At 33.2% G+C, this 16648-nt stretch overlaps 1 protein-coding gene across 1 annotated transcript; it reads right to left on the bottom strand.

The window, feature by feature from the left end:
• Positions 1-263: 263 nt before the first annotated feature.
• LOC128889703 (aminopeptidase N-like) lies at positions 264-14180 on the bottom strand. The gene is made up of 12 exons (XM_054147619.1): positions 14022-14180; positions 13115-13602; positions 12550-13014; positions 11569-11752; positions 8512-8671; positions 7269-7350; positions 5680-6047; positions 4200-4477; positions 3302-3486; positions 1752-2066; positions 1591-1669; positions 264-788 (listed from the first exon to the last, which is right to left on the bottom strand). The coding sequence occupies exons 2-12, from the start codon at positions 13573-13575 to the stop codon at positions 594-596; spliced, it is 2772 nt and encodes a 923-aa protein (XP_054003594.1). The 5' UTR covers positions 13576-13602; positions 14022-14180; the 3' UTR covers positions 264-593.
• Positions 14181-16648: the final 2468 nt, after the last annotated feature.

The raw sequence follows: 16648 nt of genomic DNA, 5'->3' as shown, positions 1-16648 counted from the left end.
ATATCATAATCTTCCTTAGCACACGGAAAAAACTTATCGAAACAATGATTTATCTTTCGTTGAAACTTTCCGAAATGTTTGTATTCGCGTCATTATACGATTTGATGACATATTCGTCGAAATATGCACTAAACAAATATGGGTTAAATATAATGATAATATGTACTCGTGAATTATTTGAATTTTAAACCTAAGCTACTTGACACTAATTATTTATCGTATTTTTCCTGCTTTAAAAACCGTTCTAAACAACACTTAGTGTATTCTTTTTCTTTATTGTACATTCTCCAAAATATATTAGAATACATTTAAATCGTTTAGGTATATTTACAAATACATTTAAATAATTTGCATTCATATTACACAGTTCTCATTTTTCGACGCAAACATATTCTATGATATGTTTAATAATTTCATTATTAAGCCTCCTGAAGTAATGTAGAGTCGTGTAATTTGCCTAATGTATATTTTAGAAATGAGCATTCCACGTTTACTTTAATGTAAGGACATAGTTGTACCTTATTCCGTGTAGTTTCTTATGTATACGTGTGTTTCAGTGCCCCATCATTGGTACGTGGAAAATGGCAATTCACTTAATAAAATCGCGTAACGAGGAATGAAAGGATGATGACAAACGATGTAAAAGTCGCAGTACCAGCGGAATTCTTCTCGAACCATTTTTCAACATCTTTTATGTTCAACTCGATCCAATTAAGTTTTCTCATTGACTTCTGTACTGTACTCTCAATGACATCTTTCAGGCCCACTGCATAATTGAATCTGTGCAGCTGAAACAAATAAATCATTTTGAGTCATTGAAGACAAATTTCATTCCAGATAAGAAACTCTTCCGTTGATCATCGAATCATTTTTAATCTCATATTCAGTCATTTTTAAACATTAACCTTAGTTCCTCACACTTTTCCTATTCAGGAATTGCTTCCATGTAGCAAACTTTGATATATATATATATATATATATATATATATATGTATGATCTGAGTATGATCTCCTTATTATTATTATAATAATTTATGTTGCACTACTTTCACTTCATACGAGCGGATGATCAAAAAAATCGAAGATTATCGGCCAAAACACTGATATTTAAAAAACATATTATTTCTAAAAATTTTGATTTTTAAAAATGAACGTATGCAAGACTGTAAATCAATGCTCTCGACAATCCAGTAAACGTATTGATTTTCATTTTAATTAAAGTCTAATTTCAAAGCAAATGAACAAACCACTCCTGGAAGAACACGAATAATCAATGCGATTGGTTACTAAAATTGCTGATTACCAAATTAACAATCGGTTTACTGATAGCGTTACAAACGCAATTTTAATTTAACGAAGTAGGTATCGTTGAATCATTTCAATGTCATTGTTTAAAAAATTGCGATTAGCATAATATTATTAAGGAAATTCATACGATCGATCGAGCTGTTGCATTCTACTGCAAAACGTTAACTTGCAGTAAGTGAGAGTATGAAAATAAAATTGAATTGAATTTTTTGAACATAACATATAGATTGCGTGTCAATGATTCTTAAATAGATCACTATAGTTAATGAGATGTCAACGTACCCGCATATATTGATCTTGATTAACAACAACGTTTCCAAGACTGTTTATGCATGATTTTATCCTATCCTCGAAATCATTACTGAAACGTGAAAAATAGTGTTATTTAGAATTATCAAATCATTTCATTAAATGTGCTTATCTTTGATGTTATCATTAATTACTATTTTTTTTTGAGTTCCTCAATGTTCTCTTCAAGTACGTCCAAAACAATCTTGAATCCCGACAGTTGATTATTAGTTAGTATAGCTTGGACAGCCACGTCAAAGTCGATATTAAGGTCTTTAGTAAGGGATTTTTTGAGGAATTGTTCTAGAATTGTTGTATCGTTGGAACAACCCAAAACAGCAAGCTCAACGTTCAATTCATCCTGATCGGTTGTGGTTTTCGACAGTTTCAGCGAAGCTTCGTTCCATGTCTCAATTTTGGCGGTTTTCAATCCATAGCAGAGAATGTTGCTCTTCAAATCAGGGTTTAATCTGTAAAAAATTGACAATCATTTCATTGAATAGAAAGAAAATAACGAATGAAACACAATATTTTTATGGCTATTATCAATATTTAGCAGTAAAATATATGTAAGGAATTTTTAACGAATTGTTATGGCAATTGATATATATCGTATGCATGCAATGATATTAGTCAAATGAGAAAAGTGTAACCGGAAGTCAATTCTTGACTAAAAAAGAATTCGTAAATTAATATGTCCCTCGGTAAATAAATAATACCATTCTCAAGTATACTATCATTAATATTTATACACATTAAAGAAAAATAGTTTATTAAATTGTATGTGCGTTTAAAATGTTTAATTACTTTAATTTAATTAAATTTACTTAATTTAATTACGTAGAAATTTAATCAGATTCCTAAATACAACAATTATCAATTGAATTCATTGAAAAGTTTGAATTAAGTAATTCAATTACAACGTGATTGAAATACAATGTAATTAAATTACGGAATTGAATTACCCTGTAATTGTATTGCTTTGCGATTGAATTCTGTGAAATTTTGATCGAAACACAGAGTTTGAACATGATGATAGCGAAACCTCTTTATTTTAAATTCAATATCGATGCCGCTTGACTAAGTTGAGGATAAAACAGAATTAATTTCTTTCGTTTCACGTTTTCATTAATGTTCCAAGTCTTAAAAACATTGTACCGAAACAAACATGGTGAAAATCGATAAAATTACAACGTCATTGAAGTTTTACGATAATTCCACGAAGAATTTATCCATCGCATAATAATTTATAAATAAGATTTGAATTGATGGTATGAAATTATATTTGAAACAATAATACACGCCTTGATTCCTTGTTTATTTATTTTTGTTTTTCAAGTGACGAGCGTCAATTGAAAATTTAATTAAATAAATTGATACAGTGCCAAGAAAATGAAAAATTAGAGTACCTACATTGCACCGCTCAAGTCTGATGATTTGTTTAAACAGGAATAGACGAAATTGTGAACTGAATACAAATTTCGTAAAACGAATGAAAGGTGTACAGTTTATAACTTATTTTTCGTTTCATGAAAGTCATAATCCAAATTACAAACTGAAATTAAATTTTGTATTGAATGAACAAAAGCTAATCTGCGTAATAACTGCGTGAAATGTGTGAAATGAACCGTTATAGAATATTTGTATTTGTATTATATGTTATGATTTACGAGAGGTGTCGACAACAAAAACAGTAAGGACTTACGTTGTATTATTTTTTAACCAACTATCGAATTCCGCCTGCGCGGCGGTTAGGCACTCTGGCTTCTTAACTTTGCATGCCCATTTCATTACGTTTGTTCTAAGAAGTTTCGTGACATGAGAGTCGTTTGCCGAAGTGGTATAGTTTAGGCTATTCGTCACAACCTCCATTATATTTCGAACGTAAGACTGAAAAGATTTGAGCAATGCACTATGAGTGATTTAAAATTGATTGATTTAAAATAATTGATGTCGAATTGGGCGGACAAGGAATGTCTAAACGTTATAATCTGAAATATCTTTTCAATATGTTCACCTTCAGTGGAGCCAGATTTTCAACTTACTTATTGCTAAAAAGGGTATTTTTTGACACCATTTGTTTCTATCCATTCTATATGCCCTTATCGAAAATGAGAATTAAATTTGATTCAATCGGAATAATTGTTACGGTACGAATGAATTCTCTTACAGTAAAGCTAATCAACTAAGTAAAAGTATAGGTAAATGTAAAACATACACAGTCTATGTTTCGTTTTTGTAATTTTTTGAGGATCCAACATCTATACAAAAGTAGGGACTAATAATTACAGGAAAAACAATGACTCATTCCGTTTGGTGGAAGTATCTCTATATGTTTCCTCATGTTTTGTCATGTTTGTATTTCTCAACAATTCTATTATAGAGCTGAATATTTTTCTGTTACCGAGGATTACCATCAAACTAACGATGAATCAAATTCTCAAAAGGGCACTATAGACTAATATAATAGTTGTTCACTAAGAAACAGTTCGAATTATTATATTGTAACTTTAATTGCATATTTACTGCGAAATGAATAGAATTAAATTCGCGAAAAGAAGAGGAGGCGAAACCGTTTATCTATGCAATTCACGTATATGTACCTCGAACTTGGAGTACTTGTCGGATGAGTACAGCACACTTTCGAAGAAGTTCAAATGTCTGAAAGCTGTGGTCCACGGGATATAGTCTTTTTCTTTTGCGAGGAATTTGGTGACTGTCAATGCAATTGTGTAATTTAAACGTCTCTCCCGTGCCAATGCCAGAGCATCGTCGATCAGCTGAGCACGACTCACGGGATCGATTTTGCCGTCGTTGTTTTTCTGCAAGTAATCCGATAGAAGTTTCCAGTTTTCCTCGTTATAGTTTACGCGATAATAACCTAGAAAGAAGACATTCCTTTCAAATTTTCAAGTTCACGAAATAACTAGGAAATAAATGTAGTTTATAATGAGTTTCTTGTAAATTTTTAACACACATTCTGTTATAATTTATTTTTTATTGCAGTTGATTTTGGGTTTCCTCGAATGACCTTCATAATAGGTCATTGTATTGGTCCTGAAACACTCTACCAAACTCTAAGTAAGAAACCATACCATTCTATTAAAAAAAAAAAAACAAAATTGATCTTCATATCTCCTTGACGTCTTCATCTACAAAAAAATTGGTAATACCAAATTATTAGCCCCTCGTCACCAAGTAAGTTTGGTCTGATGCATTTTCTCCTATCTTCAAAAACAAGCGAGTTATTTAGGTGACCTGTTTAAAATGTCATTTCAGTTGCCCCTCGTAAATACAAAGGCTCGGTCTATATTTTCATATGTCTATGGAGCCAATGGATTAACGATGTTTCCTCGATGATAAATGAATCCAAACGTCACCGCGTGTACCTCATTTTAATTATACGCCTCTGCTCCACTTTTTTTCTAAATTCAGAAGTGAGTCGATTTATGAAGAATTAAAACTAGTTTTAAAAAGTTTTTGTTTGGATTTATTTTCATCGAAAGAATCCTGCTCCTCGCGATACTACTGTAACGACATAGTGAAAAATAAAAAATATTAATTTTCATTAGAATAAGATGAAATTCAATGAGCACAGTTGCTCTATCCTGCTCGAGGTATAAATTCATTAGTGCGATCGGATTCTAACTTTACAAAAACTCATAAAAAGAGACCGGAATGATGACCGGACGAAACGTTGATTTAAATATTATCATTCTAATAACAATTTGAAATGTAACTATTGCTTGACAGATTACAAGTTCAATCTTTCCCTAGCAATTATACTTAAATTCTCGTTAGCCAACAGTAAAAATATTAAATATATATTACGTACAGTATTCTATGTACTGTACATACACTCTCTACTTGAGATCTTGTAAAATATTATGTTGAGTCCCGTAGGGGGCCCAAATGATATAGAACGTCGTATGAACGAATAATTCATCAATTAATGAAGATATCCGTTTATCATCTGGATATCAATAAAGAGGGAAGAATTAACTTACAACAATATTACGTTCAATTTATTCTATTCGGAAAGTAATCAAGATTAATATTTTACGAAATGCGTAGATTACTCACCTATTTGTTTTGGGTTGACAATGACCCAGATTTCGTTGGGAATCTTGGCTTCAATAGTTAGTACCGAGTCATCGTTACTCATCCAGTAACTCGGCTCCGTTATATTAAAGTCAATCTTTGCCGTGCTGTTCGTGACGTAACTGATCGGTATCCACCACTTTGAATCGTCCTTAACGCCGTCCAATAAGAATCTTTCTTGACTTAACACAAGGTTTCCATCCTTTGTCTTGTTGACTGTAACTACAGGATATCCTGGCTTGTCTAACCACTCTGTCATTATTGTTGTTAAGTTTTGGCCTGCCCAGGTTTTGCCCGCCGCTTTTTGGAGGGTATTAATGAGATTGTCCGATTCAACAACTTTGTATGCACTGTAACAAACATTGATATATGAAATACGTTTGGAACGGATAAACTGAATGTTCTAAGATAGTTCCTCTAAATCTCTATGATTAACTCTAATCGAGACAAGTAGACGTGAAATGAATTCAATGTATTTAGGTCACGAGTCGCCATTAATAGCCAATTCAATTAGAATTATCTAATTTACTAAGATTTATGCAAATAAGAGTGTATTATACAGGGTGTCCCAACAATGTTGAAGGTCCTTGAAAGGGGCGTTTCGGAGGGGATTTGAAACAACTTTTTCCTTAGCAAAAATATTGTCCGAGGCTTCGTTAAGGAGATATTAACAGAAAACCCCGACCAATCAGAACGCGGACGCTCCATCGACATTATCGCGTTATGATTGATCGGTTTTTTTGTGTTAATATCTCCTTAACGAAGCCTCGGACAACATTTTCGCCAAGGAAAGAGTTGTTTCAAATCATCTCCCGTACCACCCCTTTCATGGACCTCCAACATTTTTGAGACAACCTGTATAATAAGTAACTATAGAGGTTTCTCGTATAGCATTCTAAATTCTCAGACTACACGATTCAAAGGAATTTTTAGTTTCACTAAAAATATGTTTAAGAATCCACAAATTATCTCCATTAGATAATTATCGTTCCCACCCATCAATAAAATTCAAAATCAGTTTATTTCCCTTATAACTTTGATTATTTTTGTCCAATCAAGACGAAATTCGTTTAGTTGCTTCTAATCTTTTGACGAAAAGTTTAGCCTATTTACTTTGCGGAGATATTAACTGTAATTATTATTAAACAATGTTAAAATTTCTATTACTCAAGAAAGACAGAATTGAAATCTATCAAAAAATAATACAATTTTTCATTTAAATTGTAATTTATAAGGGAATTTTGTAAAGAAGAACTTAGTACAGAGGTACAGAAATGGTTCTTGCAACCTTAATCGTTCGTCATACTGGGGGTTCGATATGATTTATATTTCCTTTATAACAAAGTATCGACAAGTGTCAGTTTCATTTCGTAATTTTAGTTAGTTCAAAAAATAGCAAAATGTGTATCATCAGAATGAGATACATAATTATTCTTGCATTATAAATATGCATCATCGAAAGATGATTAGGTACAGTAAATTTCTTAAAAAAACATATATAACACTTGTTAGCAGTATCAGCAGGTGAATTCTTGATATATAATATATTTGATAGTTCCTAGCATACTTACTATTGATCCAGATAACTCTGCAACCCTTTCCGAAAGACTGATTCCGTCAAAATGTACGACATCATTCGAATAACCGATCCAGCTGTAGGAAATACATATTATATTATTATTTATCATCATGGTTCGCATTCTCGATTGCATCACAACCGTCACCGTTAGTTTCCTCGGTACTATTAAATTGACTATTTGTACTATCAAAAATGAAAGCTGTTCTCTTATATTTAGAACCGGTAGTTTTACAATCCAGCTGTATTTCTTTAATTCCGTTTACGATACTTTTAAATTTAGAATTGATCACTTAACAATTTCATATTATTTCTTTAATTCTTGAATTCTTCGATATCAGAGGACTAACGCGTTATCTTTAAACTGATAATATTTATAGCCGCTACAATCGATATATGTTTACTCTCACCGAAACAATCGTATCGTCGGCTAATAAATTGAAATGATTAAAAGTCCGTATCATGTTTGTTCATGTTTTTTATCTGATACCAAAATTAAATTATCTTATTGCGATTCGTCGTTAATACCGTTGATCGATTTCAATAAAAGAACGTAATTTTTCCAATATGTTATCATCTCTCAAAGAGCGTACCGTAAAATTTTCCAAGTGTGTTGCAAAATTAAAAAGGAAAATAAACTATCGTTGTTCACCTGGTCGAACAAAGAATCAAACATTCAAAGTTATCTAAAAGAACAATAAACATTTTACTGTATTTTCCTACCATGTATTTGTTTAAGTTAGGATTTGCAACTCTTGCTAAGATGGAATATAAAAAACGATCAAAATTGGAAAATGTTGAGGATGAATACAAGTTGCTCTGTCTGAAATAAAACCTGATAAAGCATAAATACTAAAACATCGCCAATCACACTTTTCACAATGACCGTGTTTTTCGATTAAACAATCAAATTGTAAGGAAAACAGAGTGCTTGCGCGTTACCAGGACATGGAGATGCGGCATTCACTAGCATTAACTTTTTCCTAAAGTACAGATAATTACCTACAAAATAAAAAAAAAAGATTGTCTAGATATAATAAAAATTGACGGAGTTCTGCGCATTTGAAAAATGATTGAGATAATTTTATTCCGTAGAATATTTCGCGTACTAGTTATTTAATTCAGAAACTTTTTCTTCTATTACTTCATTAAGAATGACGCGAAATTTGTCTTCTTGAGAAACGCTGCAATATGCAATAATTAAATCACGTACGTCTATTCGATTAATCTACTTTTACCTTTTTGATATGCGATATTGTCAAACAGTTTTGAAATTTCAGCGGGAGAGTCCACATCTTGGTTTATGGGACGCGTATCCTTTGCTGCGTCCGTAATGAAGGCTGTACCTTGCAATGCTTCCACAACGTACAATTCCATTAAACGCCATGATGGATTCAACTAAAAGGATATATTTTAATTAAATGTTAGGTTTCGTAATAATTTGATACATTCAATGATTATCAAAATTACAAACGAGGATGAGTGTTCGCGCACGGACACTCGCGGTTCACATATGCTCACAGAATGTGGAAGAGAATGATGACGCCCGATATACTATACATTATTATTGTGGACTGTATACTGTGGGCACGTGGCTATCGAGGGACTGTCCCTTCTACATAATTCACTTCACGCTCAAAGTCGTGTCCGACGGTCAGATCACGTTTCTCTATGCTTTCCCTGCCGAAACGTAGTTCTTTCTGCCTCGTTAAAAAGAAAAAAAAACCCGAAGCCCGGCCCCGTTCCCTTTCCAAGGGTGACATGTAACGTCCAACGTGGAGAGAAAGAAAGCTGCCCATCGTGAGGATCGTAAACGAAACTTCCGAGCGACCATACCACCCGCACCCGAAGCACGGGTCTATAACCCTAACGACCCCCTCGCGTCGTTCACCTAGACCTTAACTGATTTTTTATCGATTTTTATCTAACTGATTTTTGATTGACCCAGGCCTCCGACACTGGCAATGTCACAAACCTGAACCTGCTCGATGTTCTTGAACAATGAGAGTACCGTTCATTAACCCTCCACCACATTCTGTTATAATTCGTAGCGTACTTGTATTAAAATACACTTTAGCATTTATTTATATTGGTATGACAAATAGAAACATGCGCAATATGGTTAGTTACACGACGAATTGAAGAATTCACGATTTTAATTTTACAAGATGTATTTTATTCTGCTGAAACCTTTTCGAGTCTGTCTCGGGTACTAATTCGGTTGTGTTTAAGAAAGAGCTGACTTTTTTTTATCATAGGTAGCCCTTGACCTGATGATTATAATGGTGGTCAATTTGTTCCTTAACCCACCCCCTCCAGGGGTCAAAAACTGAAATGGTTCAAAGAGTGGTTTTTCTTTCACCGATCTCGGTGAGTACGTCATTTCCAACTTTTTTTTTCACGCGGTGGAACATTATAGCACCAAGCCCGTAATCTACTGTCTGAGCAGCGCAGTTCATCGTAGTGAATCCATGCCCATCCCTGCCAAAAACTAATGTTCCTCGACGGAAAAAGAAACAGTTGGAGGTGATGTATTCACCGAGATCGGTGCAAAGAAAAAAAAAACACTTTTTGAGTCATTTCAGTTTTTGACCTCTGGGAGGAGAGTTGACGGCCAAGATAACCACAATTGTAATTGTCAGCTCAAGGGCTACCTATGATGAGAAATCAGACCGATTGCAGGGTACACCGTTTTCTTAAACTCAACCACGAATTTATAAATTCAGGCTATCGATAATATTTTGTTTATCCGATATAGTTCCTTGAAAAATGATTGCCTGCTGAACCTAGCTATCGCCCCCCCATCCCACCCCACCCCACCCCACCCCACCCCCGTAATAATCCTCTAAACTGCGAAAAAATGTTTAATAATATAATATCTGTGTTTAAGCTTTCAATATCACTCAAATGTAGTCTAAACAACTCTTTCTACAATTATGTATATAATTGTATAATTTGATTTATGGTCAGTAATTTCTATGATTACAATGTGCTATTTGATGTATCATAAACTGTTAGATTTCGTAATAATTTGATACGTTTAATGACTATCGAAATTCGAATCGAGAATAAAAATATGTTTCATTTCATTATTATTCTAAGAATAAAAATTGTGAAAAATAATCATGGATGAAAAATATCAAGATTTTACAACTTTAAAGAATAATGCTAAATATAATAATGCTCCGTGAAGAAAGTATTTTATAAAGCTGACTTTGAGAACTCGATCAATTGATTTTACAAATGTATCTATAGTGTAACTGAAATCTAGCGGTATACTTTTGATTTCCTAAGAGTTTGTGAACGATAAAATAATTGTTTACTTAGTCCAGATACGCTACAAATATTGACAAAATGAGTGTTCTTATACATCCAGCCAGCAAAACGAATCCAACGTACGCGCCATTCTACAGGTAATAGTAATTAAATAGTATAACAGCAATTAAAACCAGGAAAGAATCAACAAGTACCGAGTAATATTTTAATCATTCGATGATAATAATGATGGGGGGGGGGCTGTTTAATCTCACATCTTTATTTTCATTCAAACGAATGATACCAATTTTTTGACTAAACTTTTGCGAATCTCTCCTCATTCAGAAATGACGCGAATGTAAATACTCGAATTAATTTTTGAAAATTCGTTGAGTACACGTGTACCGCTTGACTCAACTTACGTTAATTAGTCTATAAATTAAAAACTGTTTCTACGTGCACCGGCTTGCGAAGACAGCGAATCATCATAGATTTCAATTTTTCGATCAATCGATACAAAGAATCACCGGAAAAGACTAGATACAAATTCAGGGACCATTACACATCTTTGTGATATAATTATAGGGATGACAATATCAGCGATACCTTATTTAACAAAATGGAAGGATGTCTAAAGAACAGTTGCGATACTTTCTCGAACCTAATCGCATAGAGAAAATCGAATTGACGTCGTGCATAGACGATCAGAGTTAAAGTACCATTTCGATATATCAGATAAGTGTAAAGGTACTTAATGAATTAGAAAAATTAATTGGTTCGAGAAGCCTATTAAGAAGCAATTCCACTATACAAAGTTATATGAGAAGTGTAAGAGATGTAATACGATAACAAGTGCGATAAGATTGGAGTGCTAAAAAGTATCATTCATTTTATAGAAGCTACCGTGAAGCACAGCTCTTATGTTTGCTCCTCCTACCTAGGGTAGCTCTGATAATTTGATCGTTTCGATAAGTTTGATAATCCGTGTACTTATCAGAACTGTGTACAATACAATCAAACGCGAAATCGTTTGTACTTACTTGATCCGTGATGTAATATTGGAAGTAGTTAGCGAAACCTTCGTTCAACCAAATGTATTTCCACCATTTCGGCGTGACGAGATCTCCAAACCATTGATGTGCAAACTCGTGTGCTATAATCGTAGCCACACTCTGTTTGTTACGAGTCGTGGTAACACCGTCTTCGTAAAGAAGAGCAGTTTCCCTTGAATGAAAATTATAAGACGGATCAACGACAAAAATTCATGTTTTTTTCGAGTAGCTTACTTTTAAAAGTAACAAATCAATGCTTTCTACATAACAGTATCAAAATCTCTTTCGTCAAAATGTGTTCTATCTACTCGATCACGCGAACACGTTATTCTCATACAATTAATGACTCAGAGAGAATTGAATTATATAAACTTGAGAAAATGCACTAATTCTAAAAATACTATTAATTAATTGATGTTAATTGATGTTAAGATATTTCATTCATGTTTGTATCGTTAATTTTAATTGGAATACATTATGTTCCACTGCTACATATTAGTTGTTCTCTAATTAAATTTAAGTAGATATTGTATTCGTGATTCACATAAAAGAAATAAGTATGTAAAGTCTAGTACATTGAAAAATTCGATTTTCTTTAATAGCACTTTTCGAATTTCTTAGGTCTAAAAAATATGTATCGACAAAAGGATTGTCGACATAACAATTATGATTATGATTATACGAATATATGCGCACAATTTAAAATTAATAGATCTAATATTTTTGTTTAAATGGTACGCAGGAGTATGAATTTTCACTCTCTAAACCAAAATACCTCTTCAGGGCAAAACGACGTCTTACTTGTTTTCGAAAAGTTGAATAAAGCATAAATCTTACTTGAAAAGGTTGAGATAAAACGGATACTCGAAGAGTTCTCAACAAGTTTTAGAGTTAATGAGTCATTCACGGTTGGACTTAAATCTTTCGAATCAACGTGATCAGGACGTGATTGCACGTAACGATAATTACCTGTAGGTCACGAGACCCCAATTCTCCATAGCGCCTGCCGAGAAATCCTTGATGGAAATCTGGTCCATCTTCGGCATCATTTTCGAATACTTCCTATTTGTATATTTGTCTAATTCCTGGATCACTTTTTGACCAAATGCCAACGCATACGTTGTTTGATGCACCGCGTTTGGTTTGGTGAAAACTCCGAACGTTTTGTCGTCATTTTGTTGCCCAGCGTAGTCTGAGACCACAAACGCTACGAGGTAGCTGGACATAGGCGGACTTTCTTGAAAAACAGTCGTCTGTTTATCACCGTCTAGAGTTGATGCACTTTTTTGTACTTGAGGCATATTAGAGAGTACAGTTGTATATTTGGATAGATGTATCAACGTAATCGTAAAATTTGCTTTATACTCGGGTTCATCCCAACATGGAAATGCCATTCGTGCACCTGTTGGCTCGAAATGGGTTGTCGCGATATATCTGTAATACGGAAGCGGTCTTTTATTGAACGATCTGTACGTTATAATTGAATTAATCAACGACTGTCGCCGATAGTGGCTAATTAAAAATACGTTCTTACTGTGTTTCATTTTTTGCGTCCAGATATCTGCTTCTGTAAAATCCTTTCTTTTGGTCGTTTAACATGCCATCGTAAGTTATCGTAAGCGTGTACGTTTCATTAATGACGAGACTACGATCGAAATGCAAAGTGACAAACTCTCTTTCGTTATCTATATCTTTACTCATCACTTTGTACAAATTCTCAGTATTGTTTGAATTTAGAGTGACATTGTTTATTGTAAGATTTTTTTGGTTTATAAACAATTCAGATTTATCATTTTCCTTAACGGTAAATGTAATCACAGCTGTGCCGTTAAATTTACAGTTGACTAAATCTGGTTCCAATATAATGTTATATTTCGAAGGATTGGCATAATTCGGCAATCTGTAATAGTTGGTAGTCGCCTGAACGCTAATGGCAGAGAGCAACAGCAACGGCAGCAACACTAAACCTGACATCATGGATTGACCAAAATCCATTCAACGGTCAATCCACTTGGGCTACTTCTGCTTAACAAAACACAAAATGTATTAGACGCAATGCCAATGGATTTATCGTAGACTAAGGTCTTCTTAAATACAAAAATTTATTAAACGTGAGACTAGATTTATATCGCAGGTCGATTCACTTGTTGCAAATATTCCATTACTTCAGTTCAACATAGTACTTCAAGTATATTCAATTTAAATTGTTTGTAAAAGTGAAATGCGTTTTCATGGTGTAACAAAAAACTTGACTTCCAATTGTTTCTTTCCAATAAGGAATCCACAAAGACCCGTCATTCTATTTCTATTTTCTAATCGCGTTTCTTAATCGACCTTAAAACAATTCTCGAAAATCACTAAAACTTATTCACTAGATAATGCCTAATACCAAGGTTAATTGAATTTACGTTCGATTTATGGTAATAATATCGATAACATACCTCTTAAATAAACGAATGCTGGTCGGCTGCAAGTGCCGACAACTGAATTGTACGTCGGCGATCACCTTTCGAAAGACTACACGTACAAATGTTCGTGCTTTATAAGGCACTCACATTAGGACTATTATCGAAAATACGCCTGTGGCTTCTCTAATCTTATCAACCGTCTTGTTGTCACGATCGGAATTATTATATCGTCGGATAGTGACCGTTAAATGAGCTATTATTCCTGAAATTTCCATGAAACACGTTCACCTCTGCTTTTGAATTGTCGGATTTATTGATAATACGATAATCGAAGGATAGCGCGATTCCACCAATGAACAACAGCTCGTTTCTTTTTTTTTTTTATCACCGGTATCGCTTGAATAGTACTGTACCGTGTTAAGTGATCGCATAACTTGATTTAACATTATTTCTACCGCGCTTTCACGTATACCAATTTCAACTAAAAGATGCCTTTCGACGACTTTTGCTTTCGAATTCATATAACTACAAACACTTATAAGAAGTACTGCCTTTCTCATTTCCATATTTCTATTTTATTTTTTATGACGTAGAAATTAATTCTCTGCCTTTATATTCAATCATTTATAACTGATGGTTAAGTAGACATATTTTTCTCGTCATTTTGTAGTGTTAAAGTACCAACCTTGTAAGTTCCACACCTGTTCTCCATTACAATGAATTTGTAAATTGTATAACCCAAGTCTCAACCTAATGACCATTACAACGTACGTGTATACTAATATACTAATACTATAAAGAGGTAAAGTTTGTTTGTTTGTTTGTAGGGGATAATATCCGGAACTACCGAACCGATTTAAAAAATTTTTTTCAGTAATAGAAAGCTACACTATCCCTGAGTAATATAAGCTGTGTTTTATTTTGATAAAAATACGTTTTCAGTTGGAAATCTCAAAAATTGTAAATCACGTCGAAAGAAAAGCGTTGTTCGGCTACTTTATCGGCATACGCTGACCAAATGGTTGGATATACGTGAAAATAATGTAATACAAAAATATTGCTTATCCATAAAAAAATTATTATTATTTAGAAAAAAAATCAGCGACACGATATACCTAGCTTTTATATTCAAACCACAATAACATTTATTATGTTAAAAATTAATTGAAAATTATCAAGTGGATTTTAAGGGTACGTATTAGGTATAATATATTAATCTTTATAAAAATGAATCATTTTATCATCTGGGAAATATCATGAAGATCAAATTTGCCCTTTGCAGCATGTTGTTTGGTCGCATATTTTAGAAGACAATGAAAAATGAAAATAATTCACAAAGAAATGAATTGAAGGTCATTCATTACACGACCGAATTCATCATTAACATTTACATTTAAAAATCTATCCTACACCCTGTTAAATGCGTTCAGCTGTTACGAAGTACCTAACTACATACTTGCATAAACACTACAATAATCATTGTACCTACGTGAGTGAACAATGCAATCACGAACGTGATATACACGTAGAATAAGAATAGTATTCCACGCGAGCGAAACTGCGGGGCGCAGCTAGTATGATAAACTAAATAACAAAAGGGGTCCCTGACAAATACAAATTTTGTTACAGGCCTAGTTCACACTATAAACTGTATACTTACATAAACACTGCAGTAATTACTTAATAACGGAGCAGCATCTCAGATTTTGTGCAAATTTGAGTATATTCCTGTCTTCGATAATATTTGAACGAATCTCAAAGGATTTTTCAGAAATTCAAAAATTATACATATATAAAACCAATTTGTACCTATTCATATATTTTTCAGATCCAGAAGAAGACGGAAGGTGGAAGATGGCGTTAAATGCATTTTACAATGATTATATAGAAAAAGTAAAAACGTCAATCGAAGAAAAATAATTGAATTTAGAAAGCAGTTTTTTAGTGAAAATTTCAAACGATGTCTTTCAAGTTTCATAAAAGAAAACATTAGAGCGTAGATTCCACCGTGAATATTAAACATTGTTTATAAAACGCTTGCCCAGTGTATCAGAATACTACAGAATTCGATTCAAACACTCTCTGACATGACGAATTAAAGAATAAAAATTTGTTTCGTTTCGATATAATACAGCATTAATGGCATTAAGCAACACATAAATTTAATTTTTTTCAAATACACAATCAGAGAAACAATATAACGTTCGATTTGTTGCCTTTTCCAAAAGAAAGGTATTTACTGACTAGTCGTTACTCGCTTTCTTTTAAGTTTTTGTCGAAGAGGAAGTAACAAATCACTCGCATTATTCGACATAAGAATACAGTGTTCGTCGATTCGATGGTTGAATCACAAATAAACAGGGCTCTGCTCCTATTTACCCTTGTGCAATAACAGTATGATGGGCTAGAATTTTATCTGTGTTGTATGCAACAAGAGGGACACTAAATTCAATTTCCAATAAGTTTGATGGTAAAATGAATTTTCTGTAAAATCTGATGTAAATGAGATATCGTACACTTTATCGCTGACGTTCACAACAATTCTCCCCCTTCCTTTCAGCTGAAATTTTGCGATATTTAATGGCTTACATTTTAAGTTATTTTACTTTGCGAATACCTTTTAAACGTGTTTTTGACTCCTCTAGTCGTAAAAAAAAAGA

The sequence above is a fragment of the Hylaeus anthracinus genome, unplaced genomic scaffold, assembly GCF_026225885.1.
Source record: "Hylaeus anthracinus isolate JK02 unplaced genomic scaffold, UHH_iyHylAnth1.0_haploid 0, whole genome shotgun sequence".
NCBI classification, from domain to species: domain Eukaryota; kingdom Metazoa; phylum Arthropoda; class Insecta; order Hymenoptera; family Colletidae; genus Hylaeus; species Hylaeus anthracinus.
This window is presented reverse-complemented; position numbering and strand designations above follow the sequence as displayed.

Excerpts from the sequence above, each read along its gene's own strand:
- LOC128889703 (XM_054147619.1), bottom strand. The coding sequence starts at position 13,575 with ATGGATTTTGGTCAATCCATGATGTCAGGTTTAGTGTTGCTGCCGTTG. Across the intron at positions 11,753-12,549 it reads TGGGGTCTCGTGACCTACAG|GGAAACTGCTCTTCTTTACG; the intron begins GTAATTATCGTT and ends TTTTCATTCAAG. Across the intron at positions 4,478-5,679 it reads TGTCAACCCAAAACAAATAG|GTTATTATCGCGTAAACTAT; the intron begins GTGAGTAATCTA and ends TCTTCTTTCTAG.